This window comes from Bombina bombina, chromosome 1 (genome assembly GCF_027579735.1).
Source record: "Bombina bombina isolate aBomBom1 chromosome 1, aBomBom1.pri, whole genome shotgun sequence".
Lineage (NCBI taxonomy): Eukaryota > Metazoa > Chordata > Amphibia > Anura > Bombinatoridae > Bombina > Bombina bombina.
Window position 1 is genome coordinate 1,414,121,974 of NC_069499.1, and position 21,409 is coordinate 1,414,143,382.

The following is a 21,409-nucleotide window of genomic DNA, read 5'->3' on the forward strand; positions in this document are numbered from 1 at the left end:
AATGGGGTGTGTGTGTGTGTGTTTAAATGTATGTATATGTGTGTGTCTGTATGTCTGTGTGTGTGTATATATATATATGTGTGTGTGTGTATATATATATATATATATATGTGTGTGTGTGTGTATGTATATATATATGTGTGTGTGTGTATGTATATATATATGTGTGTGTCTATGTATATACATGTGTATATATATATGTGTGTGTATAAATGTATATGTGTGTATGTATATGTGTATATATATATATGTGTGTATGTGTGTATTTAGGTGTTTAAATGTGTATTTATGTTGGAAAAATAGCACCAATAGACTTGCTCAATGCAGGGTTGTCACAAACCTTTGCGAAAGCGAAGCACAATGAAACGAAGTACGCCTGTATATACCCATCTAAAAAATATAAATTTGCACCTTATTCTCTAGCATAAGAGGTTACAATAAATTATAGCAACATATAAGTATATATACATTGATACAGAAGAATTGAAGAACCCAGGTGTCTGTTTCCTTATAGCACATAAGGTACAAGAGTTTCCTTTTTGCATTTCTGAAGCTCAAGAAGGAAGGTGCAGCTAATATACTCTATCAATCACACATTACACACGACTGTGCAGTTTTTTCCAGGATTGTCCCTATAAGTAGTTTAGAACTGGGCTTCACATATCGCAAGAGCCAGGTTTTCATGATTCCTAAAATTACAGCTCTGGCTACAAACGTGGAATCTTCTACATACTTAAAATTATTCTTTGGCTCTTTGAAAAATGAATGGCTGGAATGTAAGTATTTTGGGCCCTCTGGTCTAATTTGTCAACCCTTGGTTTAAAGTACTGTACAAAAGTCACTGAAGTGGATACAATTTATACTCCATACATAAAGCTCAGAGTCTTTAAAACCTTCTTCAACATCTGTGAATAATTAAAGTGAATGTAAATTTTGATGCTAAAGTGCCCGGTTTTTAAAACTTTGATTAAAAACAGGGGCACTTTAATTCATCAATATTTTCATTTCACTCCTGTTGTGAAAATAAACTTACTTTTTAATCTTCACAGCAGCTCCAGCTTCCTCCACCTTTTTCAAAGCCTCTTCCTGGGTCTAAAATGAGGTATCTGGCTTCCTCCAATCACAGCAGTGAATCAGACACTGAATCCCCCGGGGGGGAATCTGTGATTGGAGGATGACCTATCAATCATTTCTGACATCAGAAATGGCTTGTGAGACCGGAGGAAGCAGCAGCTTCTGTGTAGTTTAAAAGGTAAGTTTTTTGTCACAACAGGAGTGAAATGTAAATTTTGATGAATTAAAGTGCCCTTGTTTTTAATCAAAGTTTTAAAAACCGGGCACTTAAGCATCAAAATTTACATTCACTTTAATATCCTCTTCTGATTAAATGGTTTATCCATAAGTTTACAAAAACAAATTATAAACAAATATTCAATAATAAATGTAGATTTTACCAACTGTCCACAGTTCCTGGCACATAACTAAATTGTATCCCTGCTTCCTTACTTTACAAAATAGGGATTTTTTATACACCTTGCAGTTTTTTTATAGTACTGGAACCTAAAGAAAGCCTTCCTGTTAGGCTGTTTGGTGTAAAGCTGATCCAGAGCAATGTTGTAAGCTGTTAAGAAAGGTTAGTGGTTACCAGGAATAGCCTTATAGCAGAAGTGGGATGGACAGATATGGTAAATTATGAATCCCAGAGATATGGTTAAAGGGACAGTCCACTGAAAAATAAAATGATGTATTTTAAACACATAGTCAAAGTTGTGCATGTGATACATTCCTGTGTTACTTCAAATAAAGGAAATGACCGTTGAGACATACATGTGTATACTCCAGTCAGAGGCAGCACAGAAATGTTACATGAGCACTTTTTTTTTTTTTTTTTACAGTTTTTAACCCCTTTGCTAGAGTAAAACACATTTTAGGAAAGGGAATTTCATTTAAAAATAACATGTCTATGAAATAGAACAATACATTTTTACACTGGGATATCCCTTTAAGGTTATCACCTGGATTAATTAATTTGCACTTTAAATTCAAATATGGGTGAATCAGACATGCCTTCTAGGTATTTTCTGCTGTCAACATCTCTATTTTTATGGTAGAGAATAGATGCCTGATATTTTGTGCATCAGAAGATTCAGAGGAGAATGAGAGAGGCATATTTTTTTGTTCCTCTTCAATTGTTTGAGTTTGGAATTTAGCTTTTGCTCTAGGAACAATTTATAATAGAGCTTTCGCCAGCATTAAGACTAGAATAAATATTTTGGTTACAGTAATATTTTCCTAAAGAACAATATATTTTCAGGATCCCATTATGAAGTCATAATGACCATAAAAAATGCAGCTTTTTTGGATACAAAATAAATACATTTTTTATTTTTTTTTATTTACTTAAATGGATTTGCTGGCTTTGAGCCATGGGTTGTTGAAGTTTTTTTTTATCTCTTACACAATACTGTGAGCACAGTTGGACAGGAATTGAAATGGAAAACAGGAAATATAAACCAGGCTACTGCGTGCATCTTGTGCGCTCAGTTTTATGTTCTTACTGATAAAACAAATATGTATATTTGGTGTGTATGGATTATGGTTTTATTCGATTGCAGTTCTAGGGAATTCGAGATCAAAGTGTACATAAATAACAAGCTAGAGATGTTAAAAAAAAATAAAGGTTGCATTCTAGGTCATAAATGTAATTCTCTAACTACAGTCATGTGAGAGGTTTTACCAATATTCTAGGTTGGAAAAAACTAGTAGGAAGTGTGTTTGCTGCAAGCTGTACTCACATATTTATATGGGCATAGCTAACATTGATGCTAAAGAGTACAGAATAGGTGATGCCTATACTACGAAATATGAGTGCTTCTAATGATACTCATCCATATAGGAATTATTAAAGGGATATTAAAGCCAAAAATCAATCGTTCAGGGTTTAGATAAAGCATATTAATTTAAAAAAAAAATTGCAATTTATTTCTGTTATCAACTGTGCTTCTTTCTATTGGTATAATTTGTTAAAGAGCAAACCTATGAGTGTGCACTTGCCTCTAGCAGTCAATGCACATGCACACTCATGAGCTTACTTAAAGGGACATGCCAACCAAAATTGGAATCCACATGGATGCATTTCAGTTTTGAATCGAGGCATTTTTGTAATATCCATGTATTAGCAAAAATGCTTCTAATAAAAGCTATAGCTGTTTCAAAGTGTATTTAAGTATGCACCGTGCACCAGCATTTTGAACACAGCACTTGATCAGAGAGCTTAACGGGCTTGTACCATCTGATGACTCAATGTGTTAATTGCTGACATGATTACAAGCCTCACTAGCGCTCTGAGCAGCTGCATTATTTAAACTGCACCCTGAGAATATCTAGCTATGCTTCACATGCACGTGCAGAGAAAAATGTTAACACTAAAACAATAATAACTTTTACTAAAAGCATTTTTGCCAATACATGTATATTGCAAATATGTTCTATGTTCAAAGATGTAATTCATCGATGTGCATTTAAATTTTAACCGGAATGTCCTTTTAAATTTGCTTTTTTAACAAAGGGTACAAGAGAATGAAGCTAATTTAATCATTTAAGTAATTATTTTTTTTGCACACTGTTTAAGAATCATGAAAGTTTAATTTTGACTTTACTGTCCCTTTAAATAAAATCAAAGAAAATTATAGTCACTTCCAGTAATTTGTCAATAATACTGCATGAAAATAAAAAAAAAATAAGAAATGTATCCTAAAGCAGACTTTTTAAATGCCCATAGTTTTAAAGTTGTTTTGTACAGTTTAATAAGCACTTTCTTTGCTTTTTTTCTCCTTAAGTCCTCCCTGGAAGAGAGTATACTCTCAGAACATGAAACAGTATTGAGCTTAGAAGACGAAGTATTTAACCCAACGATGACTTTTTTTAAGCACGAGAACGTAGAAGACCTATACGAACTGCTAGAAAAGCTTGGCAGGTGAGGAATAATAACAATGTTTCTGTATAACACACACATTATTTTGCACATTTTAAATTATATTATTAGCTCAAATGCTATCACTACATTTAAACAGAAACAAAGCATTATTTTTGTTATTTAAACTATCTATCAAAATTATATATATATATTAATATAGCACACAGAGAAAGTCCAGCACTCACTCACAAGCTGGCCAAATGCGGTAACTAACTCTTCCATTGCTGCGTTTTATCTTAGTTGAGGAGCTTGTGAGTGAGTGCTGGACTTTCTCTGTGTGCTATTTTAATGTATTATTTTTTTGTAATTTTCCCTATTTGGGCCTTGCACCCAGACCTGTCTGGGGTTAACTGCCTGTGACTCTGGTGACAGTGCAACTTCCTGAGAGTGCTGTTTTGCACCCAGGGCTGTGCATGTTACAGGGTCATAAGATGTGTACCTGGTCCAGCCAGAGAGTGCTACCCCACCTGTGTTTTCTATGTATGTATGTGTATATATATATATATATATATATATATATATATATTTATTTTAGTAGACAACCCAAGTTGTTGATCTAAGCACATTTTGGAATATTTAATGCCAATGTTTCACTGCCAAATGCGATCATATTAAAAAAAAATGTTTGACTTCCGGTGGGTAGTGTTTAAAGATGGCCACAAGTCCCTAGATTTAATCTCTAAATCAGGCTAAATGCATTTCCATCCTACTACTCCTTAACAGTTTTGCTGTTCGAGCACCTCAAAGGATCAAGATAGACACCTCTTGGCCCTGAGAAGTCAGAAAGAACCAAGAACGGAGAGAGGAGTACTGGCTGCAGCGTAGCACGTTGTACACAGCAAATTTGGGAATATTAACAAAAATGGATACCTTTCCCACAGAAAAGTAACCCCGATACCAAGACATGATAATTTCCTTCAAGGATCTACCACTACCGGCGTTGGGTAAGCTGGAACTCACATTACAACAATTTCTGACCGAAACTGAAGTCGGGGACCCTCCGCATCTTTCTTTAAAATGGCGCTAACTATCAGCAGAGTCATCCCGTGGGGGTGTTTACATGGCTCCAGAGAGGCATCAACATGAGGAGAGACCGCAGCAACGGCAGGCATGGGAACAGCTGCAAAATTCAATTTCAATGGATAACGGCTTATTGGATCACTGTCCCAGACCACAAAACAGCGAAGAAGAGATCATCACAGATACGGGAGATTTAGGGGCCGATTTATCAAGCTCCGTACGGAGCTTAAAGGGACAGTTTGCTCAAAATTTTTCTCCCCTTTAATTTGTTCCCTATGATCCACTTTACCTGCTGGAGTGTATTAAATTGTTTACACGTAGCTCCTTTACCCTTATATTGGAATTTGAAATAGTTGATTTAGCATGTGGTATCCCCACCTATTCTGAAACTTTGTGGCCGCAGGTCCAAGCTATAGATAAGCTTTGTAAACACAGCCAGCAGAAGAAATTACACTCCCAGTGGGATATAGCAGAGATAAGATAATAAAATGTTGATTTCTCTTGTTAAGTGTATCCAGTCCACGGATCATCCATTACTTGTGGGATATTCTCCTTCCCAACAGGAAGTTGCAAGAGGATCACCCACAGCAGAGCTGCTATATAGCTCCTCCCCTCACTGCCATATCCAGTCATTCTCTTGCAACTCTCAACAAAGATGGACGTAGTAAGAGGAGAGTGGTGTATTATAGTTAGTTTTTTAACTTCAATCAACACTGAGGTTCATCAGATTTCAGTCGGACAACATCACAACTGTGGCTTACATCAACCATCAAGGGGGAACCAGGAGTTCCCTAGCGATGTCAGAAGTCCCAAGATAATTCGCTGGGCAGAGACTCACTCTTGCCACCTGTCAGAGATCCATATCCCAGGTGTAGAGAACTGGGAGGCGGATTTTCTAAGTCGTCAGACTTTTCATCCGGGGGAATGGGAACTCCATCCGGAGGTGTTTGCTCAATTGGTTCTCCGTTGGGGCAAACCAGAATTGGATCTCATGGCGTCTCGCCAGAACGCCAAGCTTCCTTGTTACGGATCCAGGTCCAGGGACCCAGAAGCGGCACTGATAGATGCTCTAGCAGCGCCTTGGTTCTTCAACCTGGCTTATGTGTTTCCACCGTTTCCTCTGCTCCCTCGTCTGATTGCCAAAATCAAACAGGAAAGAGCATTGGTGATATTGATAGCGCCTGCGTGGCCACGCAGGACCTGGTATGCAGACCTAGTGGACATGTCATCCTTTCCACCATGGACTCTGCCTCTGAGACAAGACCTTCTAATACAAGGTCCTTTCAATCATCTGAATCTACTTTCTCTAAGACTGACTGCATGGAGATTGAACGCTTGATCCTATCAAAGCGTGGCTTCTCCGAGTCAGTAATTGATACCTTAATACAGGCATGAAAGCCTGTCACCAGGAAAATTTACCACAAGATATGGCGGAAATATCTTCATTGGTGTGAATCCAAGAATTACTCATGGAGTAGGTTTAGGATTCCTAGGATATTGTCCTTCCTCCAAGAGGGTTTGGGCAAAGAATTATCAGCTAGTTCTTTAAAGGGACAGATTTCTGCTCTGTCTATTCTTTTACACAAGCGTCTGGCAGAAGTTCCAGACGTTCAGGCATTTTGTCAGGCTTTAGTTAGAATTAAGCCTGTGTTTAAACCTGTTGCTCCTCCATGGAGCTTAAACTTGGTTCTTAAAGTTCTTCAAGGGGTTCCGTTTGAACCCCTTCATTCTATTGATATCAAACTTCTTTCATGGAAAGTTCTTTTTCTGATGGCTATTTCCTCGGCTCGAAGAGTCTCGGAGTTATCTGCCTTACATTGTGATTCTCCTTATCTGATCTTTCATTCAGATAAAGTTGTTCTGCGTACAAAACCTGGGTTTTTACCTAAGGTGGTTTCTAACAAGAATATCAATCAAGAGATTGTTGTTCCATCATTATGTCCTAATCCTTCTTCAAAGAAGGAACGACTTTTGCATAATCTAGACGTAGTCCGTGCCTTGAAGTTTTACTTACAGGCTACTAAAGATTTTCGCCAAACATCTAACCTGTTTGTTGTTTACTCTGGACAGAGGAGAGGTCAGAAGGCCTCGGCAACCTCTCTTTCTTTTTGGCTTCGGAGTATAATCCGTTTAGCCTATGAGACTGCTGGACAGCAGCCTCCTGAAAGGATTACAGATCATTCTACTAGAGCTGTGGCTTCCACCTGGGCCTTTAAAAATGAGGCCTCTGTTAAACAGATTTGCAAGGCTGCAACTTGGTCTTCCCTTCATACTTTTTCCAAATTTTACAAATTTGATACTTTTGCTTCTTCGGAGGCTGTTTTTGGGAGAAAGGTTCTACAGGCAGTGGTTGCTTCCGTTTAAGTTCCTGCCTTGTCCCTCCCATCATCCGTGTACTTTAGCTTTGGTATTGGTATCCCACAAGTAATGAATGATCCGTGGACTGGATACACTTAACAAGAGAAAACATCATTTATGCTTACCTGATAAATTTATTTCTCTTGTAGTGTATCCAGTCCACGGCCCGCCCTGTCCTTTTCAGGCAGGTCTAAATTTTAATTAAACTACAGTCACCACTGCACCCTATGGTTTCTCCTTTCTCGGCTTGTTTCGGTCGAATGACTGGATATGGCAGTGAGGGGAGGAGCTATATAGCAGCTCTGCTGTGGGTGATCCTCTTGCAACTTCCTGTTGGGAAGGAGAATATCCCACAAGTAATGAATGATCCGTGGACTGGATACACTACAAGAGAAATAAATTTATCAGGTAAGCATAAATTATGTTTTTCCATTGTTCTCTCCAAGTACTGGTGATTGTTTTATGGACAGATATAAGATAAAGAAACAGGTATATGTACACAATGTGATACAGTAAAGAGATCTGATTATACCTACAAGCTCAACCCATTTTATTAGGTTGTGGCTTCAAAACACAAAATCAGAGCTTTAATATGCACAAAAAAACCTTAAAAAGCTATTTTTCATACATTTTTTACTCTGCAGTTGGTAAAAAAAAGCAATTGTAAACACATTAAAGGGCCACTAAACCCAAAATCTTTCTTTCATGATTCAGATAGAGAATAGAAATTTAAACAACATTACAATTTACTTCCATTATTTAGTTTGCTTCTTTTTTTAAATATCCTTAGTTGAAGAAAAAGCAATGCACATGGTGAGCCAATCACACAAGGCTTCTATGTGCAGCAACCAATCAGCAGCTAGTGAGCATATCTAGATATGCTTTTCATCAAAGAATATCAAGAGAATAAAACAAATTAGATAATATAAGTAAATTAGAAAGATGTTTAAAATTGCATTCTCTTTCTAAATCATAAAAGAAAAAATGTGGGTGGCATGTCCCTTTAAGGGAAAAACTATTTTTCAGTACACTGTCCCTTTAATGCCCCTTGTTTCAAAAGATCCAAAGACCGCTGCTCCATAACTTGTCCGCCTGCTCTGAGGCCGCGGACAGAAATCAACTCTATAGAATACGATCGGGTTGATTGACACCCCCTGCTAGCGGCCGCGAATCTGCAGGGGGCAGCATTGCACCAGCAGTTCACAAGAACTGCTGGTGCAAGGATAAATGCAGACAGCGTATGCTACATCGTATCATGTCCGCTCGCACATTGATAAATATACCCCATAGTGTTAATGCCAAGCAATTCGGTAACAGGCAATATACCTACATTGCAACGCAATCCTGGCACTTATTTTTACTCTCAACAGTCATTGAAGACCACACTCTCCCATACTATATGCCAGCTATATAGCGACGTATCATTCAGAGGATCAACATTACTGGTGATTCAGCTAGCACACATGGCTGAAGCAGTGCCGTTTGCAAATGCTTACAGCCTTAACCCCCACGTGGAGGACAATCTACGGTACATTCGCAAAACAATGGGCATCGGCTAACTGTCAATATGGATGAAACCACTGTGGGTCAATTTATTTATCTATGTCAATTTCATGACAGGCGACCCGCTATAGAGCTTAAAACACAGATTTGATTTGACTCTACAGCTTCCACAATACTTGCTCCAACGCTATGCTCATATAGATACCTTAATTATACTGACCGCAAAGACTCTTTAACACTTTGTGGTAAAAGTTAATGTCATAATTTAATATTCCTGCATAATTATTAGAAGCCCTTTTACCTTACAACATGCACAGTTTTTCTTTTTTTCTAGATAGCTGCTGTTGTAGTTATTATTAATACATTCTTTTGTTGTAATTTTTTTTTATTTTTATGTTTTCCTCGGCTCTTTTACATAGGCTAAAAAAGGATATGTAGCCAATTTATAGCGGCATACGTAATTATTATTTTTAGAAAAGAAGAATTTTTTTGTCAGTATACAAATAATTGTGATATAAAATTGAATTGCTGGTTTATATACACATTCTTTTCATTTGGCAAAACTTCCAATTTACACTATTCATTAATTGTACTGGATTTTTTAATATTGTTTGTATCCTTTAATTTTGCGCTCACTATAACTACCACCTGGGGCTAAGCGCTTCATTCGCAATTCACTTAAAGGGACATAATACTCATATGCTAAATCACTTGAAACTGATGCAATATAACTGGAAAAAGCTGACAGGAAAATATCACCTGAGCATCTCTATGTAAAAAAGGAAGATATTTTACCTCACAATTTCCTCAGCTCAGTAGAGTTAATTCTGTGTAAAAAGTTATACTCAGCTGCTCCCAGCTGCAGGTAAAAAAAAAAAAAAATGAAGAAATGAACAGCAGCCAATCAGCATCAGCAGTGCTGAGGTCATGAACTCTTACTGTGATCTCATGAGATTTGACTTAACTCTCATGAGATTTCATAGTAAGCTTCCTTTACCTGATTGGTGAAATAATATGAGAGTTCACAATGCTCATCCCTTCAGTTGTCCCGGGACAGACACACTAATATGCTGCTTAGAAATCTTTTACAATGGGAGGTGGCTACTGAGGATTTTTTGAGGTAAAATATCTTTCTTTTTTACATAGAGATGTTCAGGTGATATTTTCTAGTCAGCTTTTTACAGCTATGCTGCATCACTTTCAAGTGTTTAAATATTTGGGTATTATGGCCCTTTAACCCCTTAATGACCGAGGACGTGCAGGGTACGTCCTCAAAAAAAAGGCAGTTAATGCCTGAGGACGTACCCTGCACGTCCTCGGTGTGGAAAGCAGCTGGAAGCGATCCTGCTCGCTTCCAGCTGCTTTCCGGTTATTGCAGTGATGCCTCGATATGGAGGCATCCTGCAATAACCATACATGGCCATCCGATGCAGAGAGAGCCACTCTGTGGCCCTCTCTGCACCGGACATCGATGGCCGGTATCGTTGGTGGGTGGGAGCCGAATTGGGAGGCGGGTGGGCGGCCATCGGTGTCGCGCGTGACGTCACGGGGGGCGGGATCGGGATCGTGATCGTTGGGGGCGCGCACGGGCGCGCGCGCGTGCACGGGGGGGTGGCGGGCGGGCGCGTGCACGGGGCGGGAGCGGGTGGGAACCGCTACACTACAGAAAAGTAGAAAAGGAAAAGTAAAAAAAAAAAAAAAATAAACTTTTTTTAAAAAACATCTAAGGGATCTGGAAGGGGTGGGGGGTTGGTCTTGGGGGGGGGGAAAGCTACACTACAGAAAAGGGACATATTTTATTAAAAAAAAAGCATTTTTTTTCACTAAACTGGGTACTGGCAGACAGCTGCCAGTACCCAAGATGGCGCACATTAAGTCAGAGGGGGAGGGTTAGAGAGCTATTTAGTGGGGGATCAGTGAGGTTGGGGGCTAAGGGGGATCCCTACACAGAAGCATATGTAAATATGCTAACAAAAAATGCACAAAAAAGCCCAAATATACCTTTTATTTTAGTACTGGCAGAGTTTCTGCCAGTACTTAAGATGGCGGGGACATTTGTGGGGTAGGGGAGGGAAGAGAGATGTTTGGGAGGGATCAGGGGGTCTGATGTTTCAGGTGGGAGGCTGATCTTTACACTAAAGCTAAAATTAACCCTGCAAGCTCCCTACAAGCTACCTAATTAACCCCTTCACTGCTAGCCATAATACACGTGTGATGCGCAGCGCCATTTAGCAGCATTCTAATTACCAAAAAGCAACTCCAAAGTCATATATGTCTGCTATTTCTGAACAAAGGGGATCCCAGAGAAGCATTTACAACCATTTGTGCCATAATTGCACAAGCTGTTTGTAAATTATTTCAGTGAGAAACCTAAAATTGTGAAAAATTTTACGTTTTTTTTAATTTGATCGCATTTGGCGGTGAAATGGTGGCATGAAATATACCAAAATGGGCCTAGATCAATACTTGGGGTTGTCTACTACACTACACTAAAGCTAAAATTACCCCAAAAAGCTCCTTACATGCTCCCTAATTAACCCCTTCACTGCTGGGCATAATACACGTGTGGTGCGCAGTGGCATTTAGCGGCCTTCTAATTACCAAAAAGCAATGCCAAAGCCATATATGTCTGCTATTTCTGAACAAAGGGGATCCCAGAGAAGAATTTACAACCATTTATGCCATAATTGCACAAGCTGTTAGTAAATAATTTCAGTGAGAAACTGAAAGTTTGTGAAAAAATTTGTGAAAAAGTGAACAATTTTTTGTATTTGATCGCATTTGGCGGTGAAATGGTGGCATGAAATATACCAAAATGGGCCTAGATCAATAATTTGGGATGTCTTCTAAAAAAAAATATATACATGTCAATGGATATTCAGGGATTCCTGAAAGATATTAGTGTTCTAATGTAACTAGCGCTAATTTTGAAAAATAATGGTTTGGAAATAGCAAAGTGCTACTTGTATTTATGGCCCTATAAGTTACAAAAAAAGCAAAGAAGATGTAAACATTGGGTATTTCTAAACTCAGGACAAAATTTAGAAACAATTTAGCATGGGTGTTTTTTGGTGGTTGTAGATGTGTAACAGATTTTGGGGTTCAAAGTTAGAAAAAGTGTGTTTTTTTCCATTTTTCCTCATATTTTATAATTTTTTTTATAGTAAATGATAAGATATGATGAAAATAATGGTATTTTTAGAAAGTCCATTTAATGGCGAGAAAAACGGTATATAATATGTGTGGGTACAGTAAATGAGTAAGAGGAAAATTTCAGCTAAACACAAACACCGCAGAAATGTAAAAATAGCCTTGGTCCCAAACGGACAGAAAATGGAAAAGTGCTCTGGTCACTAAGGGGTTAAAGAATTCTACTTTGGCACGATATCCCAAGAAAATAGTGATATCAGACATGCTATATAAATTTACATAACACAGTTCATTGACTCTTCTAGGCCATAACCACGTGCCATAATTTGCACAATACTTTTTATATACTACACAATTTTAACACCAACTGAGTATTATTGTTCACTTTATTCAAAAATTAATCTGGGTTCACTGCAGGAATATAGGGCGTAGGATTAAGGAGACAGAGGTTGTTGGATTCTAGGCAATATACCCTGATAGTAATCTATTGACACTCAAATCAAAGCAAAACACCCTACCACATAGTAAGAGGTACATTTTTACTTGCATACTCCACTTCTATTTGACTTTTCAATATCTTAACTTGCTAGTGGAAATTCTAACTTAAGTATATTACTTCCCACAAAGGCTTGACAGGTTTGACAGGTTTGCACCTATGAAAAATTGTGATCGCTCTCCTAGAGATCTAGTTAAGCTGTTTGCACCAGGACTTGGGATAACTATACACACACAGCATCTTTACACAACTCCTTCTACTTACACAAGACTTTGCCGATTGGACTAGTTTTATTATATTCTTAATACTCTTTAAATCACTACTATACCCCCCTGGAATGACAAGGTGAACCTAAGAATGAGCTATTGGGAGTGTGCTTAATCGCAAGATGTCCTACAGTGTACCCATTATTTGCCCTGTATCATTTGTTTAGTTTATTTGAGTTTATTTAGTTTAGTTTACTTATATAATAATAAAAAACCCAACATTGTGGTAAATAGACACATACATAGTTGCTGGTTTACCAGCTCATAGAAGATTCTTAAAATAATAATCACATCTGAGAAGTCTACATTCTGTAATATTTGTCTATGTATATGGCTTTATCTCAAACAATCCTGTTTGTTTTATCAATATACCCTGCGTGGCGTGTAAAGGACACAATGTGCGTTATTGTACACTTGGTTGGTTATAAATTAAAGTTTAAAAATTTTTTTTTTTTAATTTTTTCACAAACTTTGGGGTTCTCACTGAAATTATTTACATACCGCTTATGCAGTCATAGCATAAAGGGTTGTAAAAGCTTCTCTGGGATTCCCTTTGTTCAGAAGTAGCAGACATGCAAGGCTTTGACATCGCTTTTTGGTTATTAGAAGGCTGCTAATTGCATCTGCGCAACACACTTCTGAAATTCCCGGCAGTGAAAAGGTTAATCAGGTAGCTTGTAAGGTTAAGTTTAGCTGTAGTGTAGAGATTACCCTCTCAGCTGACACCTCCCAACCCCTGATCTCCACCTGATTTCTCCCAAACAGCTATCTTCCCTCCCTTGTCCCCATTGTTCACCTACCATCTTAGGTACTGGCAGACAATCTGCCACTTTTTTTTCTGCAGTGTAGGATCCCTCCTAATCCCTCCCAAATAGCTTTCTAAACCTTACCTCTAAATAATGTCCTCCACCTTGGGTACTGACAGCTGTCTGCCATTACCCAGTTTATATGTATTTATTTAACTTGTTTTAAAGGGGCATTATACACTAGATTTTTCTTTGTATACATGTTTTGTAGATGATCCATTTATATAGCCCATACAGTTTTTTTTTTTTTTTTTAAATGAATAGTTTTGCATATTTTTAAATAACATTGCTCCTAACCAAGCCGCAAAGGTTTAGCAGAATACCGACGTATACGGACTCCAGCTTGCTTCTGTATGTGTAAAGGGTCTTTTCTTTTTTTTGTAACCATTTATTTTAAAGTCAGCAATATAACAAAAATAATAGCTTACAGAGAATATACAGCATAAAGAAAAAGATTATGTATAGCCTCCGGTTTAACAGTGAAAGTAAGCAAACACGTGTTTATGGTTTCACATTACATTGCTGGCATGTTTATAATTTTATCATAAAAAAGAAAAAGAAAAACAGGCAAACGAGAAATTAAAAAAAAAAAAAAAAAGCTATCGGGTTCAAGGGTCTTTTCATATGCAAAGGGAAGGGGAGGGTCTGCTATTTGCAGTGGGTGTTCCAGTAACCTTTTAAACAGAGCTAAACTTGAAGCTTCTAAGTAAGTTTTTAAACGGTTTTATACTGGATTTTTATATCAGTATCTGTGCATATTCTTTATAGTAGTGTCTATTACATGCAGTTATATGAAAATTAGTGTATACTGTCCCTTTAAGTTATTCATTAAAAAAAAAATCTGTTGTTTAGCGTTCCCTCCCCCCTCCAATCAATCATCATTCAGTGCCCCCCTCTACCCTCTAGTCGTACCCTTTTCCATAGTGTAGTGGATCCCTTCCCTCTCCCTCCATGTAAATCCCACCCCCTCCAGCGATGGGCTGGCCACCCACCTCCTTCATGACCCTCACATGCCACCAATACTACCACTGCAAGCCGATGCAAACAGGGGCACAAAGTGTCCCTGTGCTTCAAATGGTAACAGGAGTGCTGTCAGTGCTGCCTTACCATATGAAGACAGATTGCTTCTTCCTCTGGCTGTGGTCTCAGCTGACGGCTTAGACTGCAGCATGAGATAGAACGTTGGACGTAGCTTCTATGTCAACAGGGTACGCTGGGCAAAGTACCCTTTGACGTAGTAGCTACGTCAAGGTGGCTAAAGAGGTTAATTATTTTTCAGAGGTGAAAAACATAGTTTTATTATTGCATTGTTACTCGCATATGACACATTGGAATATTTTCTTTCAGCACTTTTATGTACCTTTAATTAGTCAAGGTACTCCGGTAATAATTAAATCTATTTTTAGAAACGTGTTATTCCTAAAGTATTAAATTAAATTAAATAGCTAGTTTCTCTATTATCTATTATATAGTCTAATAAATAATAACACATGATTAAAAGGTGCTGTATGTTATTACTAAAAGGGTGTGATGTGATTCCAAACCTGGGAAGTGGCTATGCCAGATGGGATAGTGAATACATGAATAGATCCACTTCACGGTCACCACACCTTTTGGTAGGTGCAGTCATGGGCGACCTCAGAGGGGGGCCAAAAAAAATATCTTGATCATAATATCAGAAGCAACGTGTGTAGCAGAGAGTTACTTGTTGTACACATGAGCTGCACATCATTTTAAAAATGGTGACTTATTGGCATCAAACAAGACATTGCTCTTACACTTGCATATAGGGAGCAAAATTCCAAGGATGGCATAATTTGCCCCCTCTTGCCCCAGCTCTGGAGCATTATGTGAATACAAATAAACGGTCATTGCTGAACAATATACATATTTAATATGATTGAGGTAATGATGTATAAAGAAATACAGCTGATGATATTTTTCAGTTATAAATATCTGGTAGTAAAATCTATGGTGCCTGATGGTAAGACTATATACTCTCCATGTTTTTTTTTATTTATTTTTTTTAAAGATAATTTTTATTGAAGTTTGCGAAGAAATACAACAAAGCAGGTTAGTCCATGAACTGGAGGACATAAGGTTAAAATAAAAATTGTAGTCACAAAGGTCATAGTACAAAAATAATGATTAGCTGTGCTCTAGTGTTGTGAAGTGTACATTACAATTGATGGAGGAGTTATATCTGTAAGGTGTGAGTCTATGTCCACCATTTTGAGTGTATGAGTGGGGACCTAGAAATCTAGAGTTTGCTGCGGATATCTTTAAAAGGAGTCTCATTTGATGTACTCTGGAGTAACATAAAGAAAATAGGACTAAAACTATAGACACTTAATTTTTATATCATATAAAAAGAAAAATTGTTCCCCACGTTATCGTAATGGGAACTCTTTTAGCTCTATCTAGACTAATACATTTGGAACGTGGGGAATGGGCTTATTGTTCTGGCCACTTTTGGACCAGATTGAATACAAAGAGATGGGGGAGAAATGGGGGGGGGGGAGCGAGGCTTAGAAAATAATATGGAGCTGTAGTTGGTAGAATGAAAGGAGTATGTTCCTTATAGGGAGGTGGCGGGTCATATATTGAGATCTGTATCTCCTATTGGTTATACTGAATGTATTTGATAGGAGACCCATCTTAGAGTAGCTATGTATCTCAGGCTATACTTGTTTGCCAGAAATAAATATAGGTAGATTACCAGGATATTACAATGTATATAGTTAGATCCTCAGACAAAAAATGAATAACTATGCTAAGTAGACAAATACTATTATGTGAACTGAACAGAATGTAACCAGAGTCTAGGACATGGATCCCATGTGGAGTTATAATAGGAGGTTACCTAGATAATAGATCAGCCGTGATCTAGAGCTAAAGTTTACTTGTTTTCATACGAGATTCTCTTAAAGTAGGTACAACACAGAGAGCATAGATAACAGAGATAGCAAAAATATCATAACCAACATATAGAGCATAGGTACTGTCAGGATGGATCCTATCTGCAATGCAAACAAAAGCACATGTTACCTAATTTACAATATATCTTGTGAATTGTGTGAACATTTTGGAGAGTTAAAAGGACAAAGTGTGGAGTTCTCTAAGGATCAAAGCTAAGTGCCTGGGATGATTTAGCAAATAGGACAGAGCCCAAGAGTCTCTTAGTAATGAACTTAATAAGGGGGCATAAGAAAAAAAAAGAAAAAAACATAGTAAACAAGCTGAAACAGAAACTGAGCTTCGTATGGAGGTGCACTTAAAGGGACATAATACTCATATGCTAAATCACTTGAAACTGATGCAGTATAACTGTAAAAAGCTGACAGGAAAATATCACCTGCGCATCTCTATGTAAAAAAGGAAGATATTTTACCTCACAATTTCCTCAGCTCAGCAGAGTAAGTTCTATGTAAAAAGTTATACTCAGCTGCTCCCAGCTGCAGGTAAGCAAATTTAAAAAAATGAAGAAATGAACAGCAGCCAATCAGCATCAGCAGTGCTGAGGTCATGAACTCTTACTGTGATCTCATGAGATTTGACTTAACTCTCATGAGATTTCATAGTAAGCTTCCTTTACCTGATTGGTGAAATAATATGAGAGTGCACGATGCTAGTCCCTTCAGATGTCCCAGGACAAACACACTAAAATGCTGCTTAGAAATCCTTTACAATGGGAGGTGGCTACTGAGGAACTTTTGAGGTAAAATATCTTTCTTTTTTACATAGAGATGTTCAGGTGATATTTTCTAATCCGCTTTTTACAGCTATGCTGCATCACTTTCAAGTGTTTAAACATTTGGGTATTATGGCCCTTTAACATATTGCTCAACTAGTCAGTAAAGGCATATGCAGTCATAAGTCTGGCATCAGACTTTAAAGTCGTCATTTGGATGGTGGGTGTGAGGACAGCGTCCCAGATGCGGGTTACCACTGCGGGATAGTGAGTCTTAGAAGAGATTACCCAATGCCAAGTTTAGTGGAGGAATCAGGAAGAGACCGGGTTAAGAAGTTGCAGGTCATTCTCATGAAGGAGCCTTGCGTTGAAAGAAACAAGCCAGGTCGGAGCACCAGAGGACCAGCCGCATCCCCCGACACCACCACCCAGAACCTTAAAAGTTTTCTGTCGCAGAGGTCTTCCTTACTCTCAAGTGTTTCCCACTCGGTATCTCTCCTCACTGCGAGCTCCGGAAATTCCAGTGCCTCGGGTCTCGGCAGCCTGCCGAGCAATGTAACAAACATCTTCTGCACTTGCACGCTGCCTTCAATAGGTGTGTTCTTCCAATAGTAAGCGGCACTCTCTGTCTGACCATGGGACTGAGTATCTCCTGCCCCGGGCGTACTCCGGTGTATTGCAGCCTCAGTATATGGAGAGGTAAGTCCAGATTGTAGACTCTCATTGATTTGTACCTTCAAAGTCCGGTCAGAGCACTCGGACATGTGGCCTCCACACTTCCCATCCTTTCCCATAGAAACAACTGCAGTGTTGGCTTCTGTAGAACGGGTCCCCATATATAGTGCATTTGCAGGATCGAAATCGGTTAGATGGCCTTGAAGTGACTCTATAGCGTCTCCCGATATTATCTGTGTGGAGTTACAGACGGACCTTAATTCTTGGGTCAGCATATAATGATGAGTGTTCCAGTCTGCTGATTAAGGCCAAAATAGCGTTAGATACCAGCGCCTCCATTGTGAATAAGGGAGCCGTTGGGGATATTTAAATGTAAGCCGTGCTGAGCAGTGTGGAGTCCCGGGTTAGTATGCCTCAAGTTCGTTGGGCAGGGTTATCTTCTCTAAGGGTCAGGCTCTGAGTCTCCGGTGCATGGGAGGTCAATGTGTTTTATAGCAAGATGACGATCAAGAGATTAGCCGTGGTAGTCTTCAGTGATCTTGTGGATGGAGTGGTGCTTCACTCGCTGAACCCTCATACGAATAATCGTTGGCTGTATTCAATTTGGGAATAACTCTGAGGGACTCATGGTCTGAGAAAATGGCCGCTCCTCCTCAAAGACATCCGTGAGCTGTGGTGATTAAAGATAGTATGATCTAATCTTCTCATTCAGGTTCTCACACTTCCACTTAAAGGGATGTACAATTTCTTGTAATAAAAGGACTTTTCTAAAGTCTTGCAATAAATTAATATCAACCAAGTGTGAAAACGCTTTGAATGTGTTACATTTTTTTTAGCTGCAATTGTTTTTCAGTGACAAAACTCCACTCCACTCCCAACACTACCTGATTTATTTCCAGTCTGAACTTGTTACCAGAGTGGACAAGGTTAATCAAAGTCTTTTTGTTGACAGAGCTCTCATTGGTTTGCAGTATGTTATCTTATTACCTCTGCTGAAACCAACTAGGGACAGATATGTAGAAGGATTAAGCTCATGAAGTCTGAAGTGTGCATCTTTTAGTTCCCAGAATAAAAAAAACATCAAATTGCAGTAAAAGGGGGCAAAATAAATAATAAAGTGTATTACTCAGTCTTGTATTTACTACATGTAATTAAATATTTATATTCTAAAATCTTAAAATGTTTCATGTCCCTTTGATAATTCTTACACTTTTAGTGCTTATTACATGTTTAATGCATGTATGTGATCATGTGTATGTGTTATTGCAGCCTGGCTGGCTCAACAAGTAGGCAAGATACTGTTGGCTTTATTTAATAACATGAGAAGATATTGTTACCTCTCATTGTGATCCCTACTTCATGTGATGCTGGTGTGTATGTATGCATGTATGTGTGTGTGTGTGTGTATATATATATATATATATATATGTGTGTGTGTGTGTGTGTGTGTGTGTGTCTTCCTGGTTGATAGAGTTTTCGTCATAACTTTTTGGTACTGTTCTTTAAGGTGAAGCAGTTATTTCACAATGTGTGAGGAACCCTAAAATACCAAAGTGTTGGAGATAACTCCAACACTTCTTGAGTCATTCGTACTCTCTTGCTGAAGGACAGCACAATTCCAGGGAGGAGGTAATAGCTAGACCTAATCTTTCCTGATTCAGCCTGATGTAGCTGCCATGAAACAGCTGCATCCTTTCTAGTAGATTTGGACCTGATCTATGTCTGAAAGCCACCAGACTGATCCATCTCTTGAAACTGACATTAAGCAGTCAGATCTAACACTTGGAAGCCAATGATCAGTAGAACGTTCCTCCAACCACATACTGAGACATATCTGACAAGACGCATACCAGAGGAGAAAATACTCTTTAGTGAAAGCTTTGTGTTTGAATTTTTAATATTTAATACATTCCAATAAAATAGATCAAATAAATATATATGAGTTTGTTTTATTTAAAAATGTAACTAATTAAAATTGCTAAAACATGAAAGGGGCATTCAAGTGCAAATTATGCATGCTCTAATTAGACCTTAAAGGGACACTGAACCTACATTTTTTATTGCATGATTCAGATAGAGCATGACATTTTAATCAACTTTCTAATTTACTCCTATTATCAATTTTTCTTCATTCTCTTGCTATCTTTATTTAAAAAGCAAGAATGTGATGCATAGGAGCCGGACCATTTTTGGTTGAGAACCTGGGTTATGCTTGCTTATTAATGGGTAGATGTAAGCCTCCAATAAGAAAGCACTATCCATGGTTCTGAACCTAAAATGGGCTGGCTGCTAAGATTTACATTCCTGCTTTTAAAATAAAGATAGCATGAGAACGAAGAAAAATTGATAATAGGAGTAAATTTGAAAGTTGCTTAAAATTTCATGCTCTATCTGAATCATGTAAGAAAAAATTTGGGTTCAGAGTCCCTTTAAACTGCAGTTGTATAAGTATAACAACCACAAGAAACAGCCGATGAGCCAATCACCACGACCCGCCAACCACCAGCTCATCAACTGCTGTGCATGCATCTCTGAGGACTCAAACTATACATTTAACCCCTTTGCAGAATTCAAACACATATAGTTGCAGCGTCGATATGTGTTGTGTTTTTTTATATTGGTTTTCATCATCGTCGTACTTCTCAGACATATCCTTTTTCTGCTGCTTATACAGCACTAATAGTTGCCCAATAATTGTGCAGACATAGATATTCTCCTAAGAAATCCAAAACCTCATTTTTTTTCTTTCTTAAATATTCAGGTTTGAGGTTTATTAACATTTTGGATTGACCAAGAGCACTGTAGTTGTTCAATAATGAAATTAATCCTCAAAAATACAACTTGCCTAATAATTGTGCACACAATGTATATGTGAACTGGTGAAGAGTACACTAGTTCCTTAGTGTTACTTGGAAAATCAGTGTCTCTAAAAGTACTTACTACTAAAGGTTTCTGTAAACATTGCAATAAAATCTGCCATAGAAATTCTTCTAATCCTTTTTTGCTCGTTTTCATTATAAAGGGTTTCCTCTGTACTCACATCCCAAGTTTTGACTTCCGAAAAAAGATTACATTTTTATCTATTTCTCATTGTTTTGTTTTTTGTATAATCTGTTTGACTTCCTAATGTTATTGGTGCTAAATGGTGTTTAAGCACAATTTTTATTTTTAATGCCTTTATCTTTATAGCATTGTGCGTAACCTCTCTCCCCCCCTTGCTTTGCTCATATTAAAGGGACAAGTCAAGGACATTTTAATTAATAGTAGTAATGAAAAGGGATTGTATAGATTAAAGTAAAATAGTTTTATAAACAAAAAAATAATATATATTTTATAAACATAAAAGGACATAAAAGTCAAATTTAAACGTTCACGATTTATGTAGAACATGTAATTTTAAATAACACTTCACAAAGTAATAAAAATACCAATATTACAATAATTATAATGTTCTATATTACCAGTTGT

At 37.8% G+C, this 21,409-nt stretch overlaps 1 protein-coding gene across 3 annotated transcripts in view; it reads left to right on the plus strand.

The window, feature by feature from the left end:
* Positions 1-21,409, plus strand: part of LOC128652381 (death-associated protein kinase 2) — a 310,674-nt gene that overhangs the window by 192,516 nt on the left and 96,749 nt on the right. For all 3 annotated transcript variants that reach the window (XM_053705320.1, XM_053705323.1, XM_053705326.1), the window contains one exon: positions 3,840-3,976. In XM_053705320.1, coding sequence (XP_053561295.1) covers positions 3,840-3,976 — 137 coding nt within the window. The remainder of the gene's footprint in view (positions 1-3,839; positions 3,977-21,409) is intronic.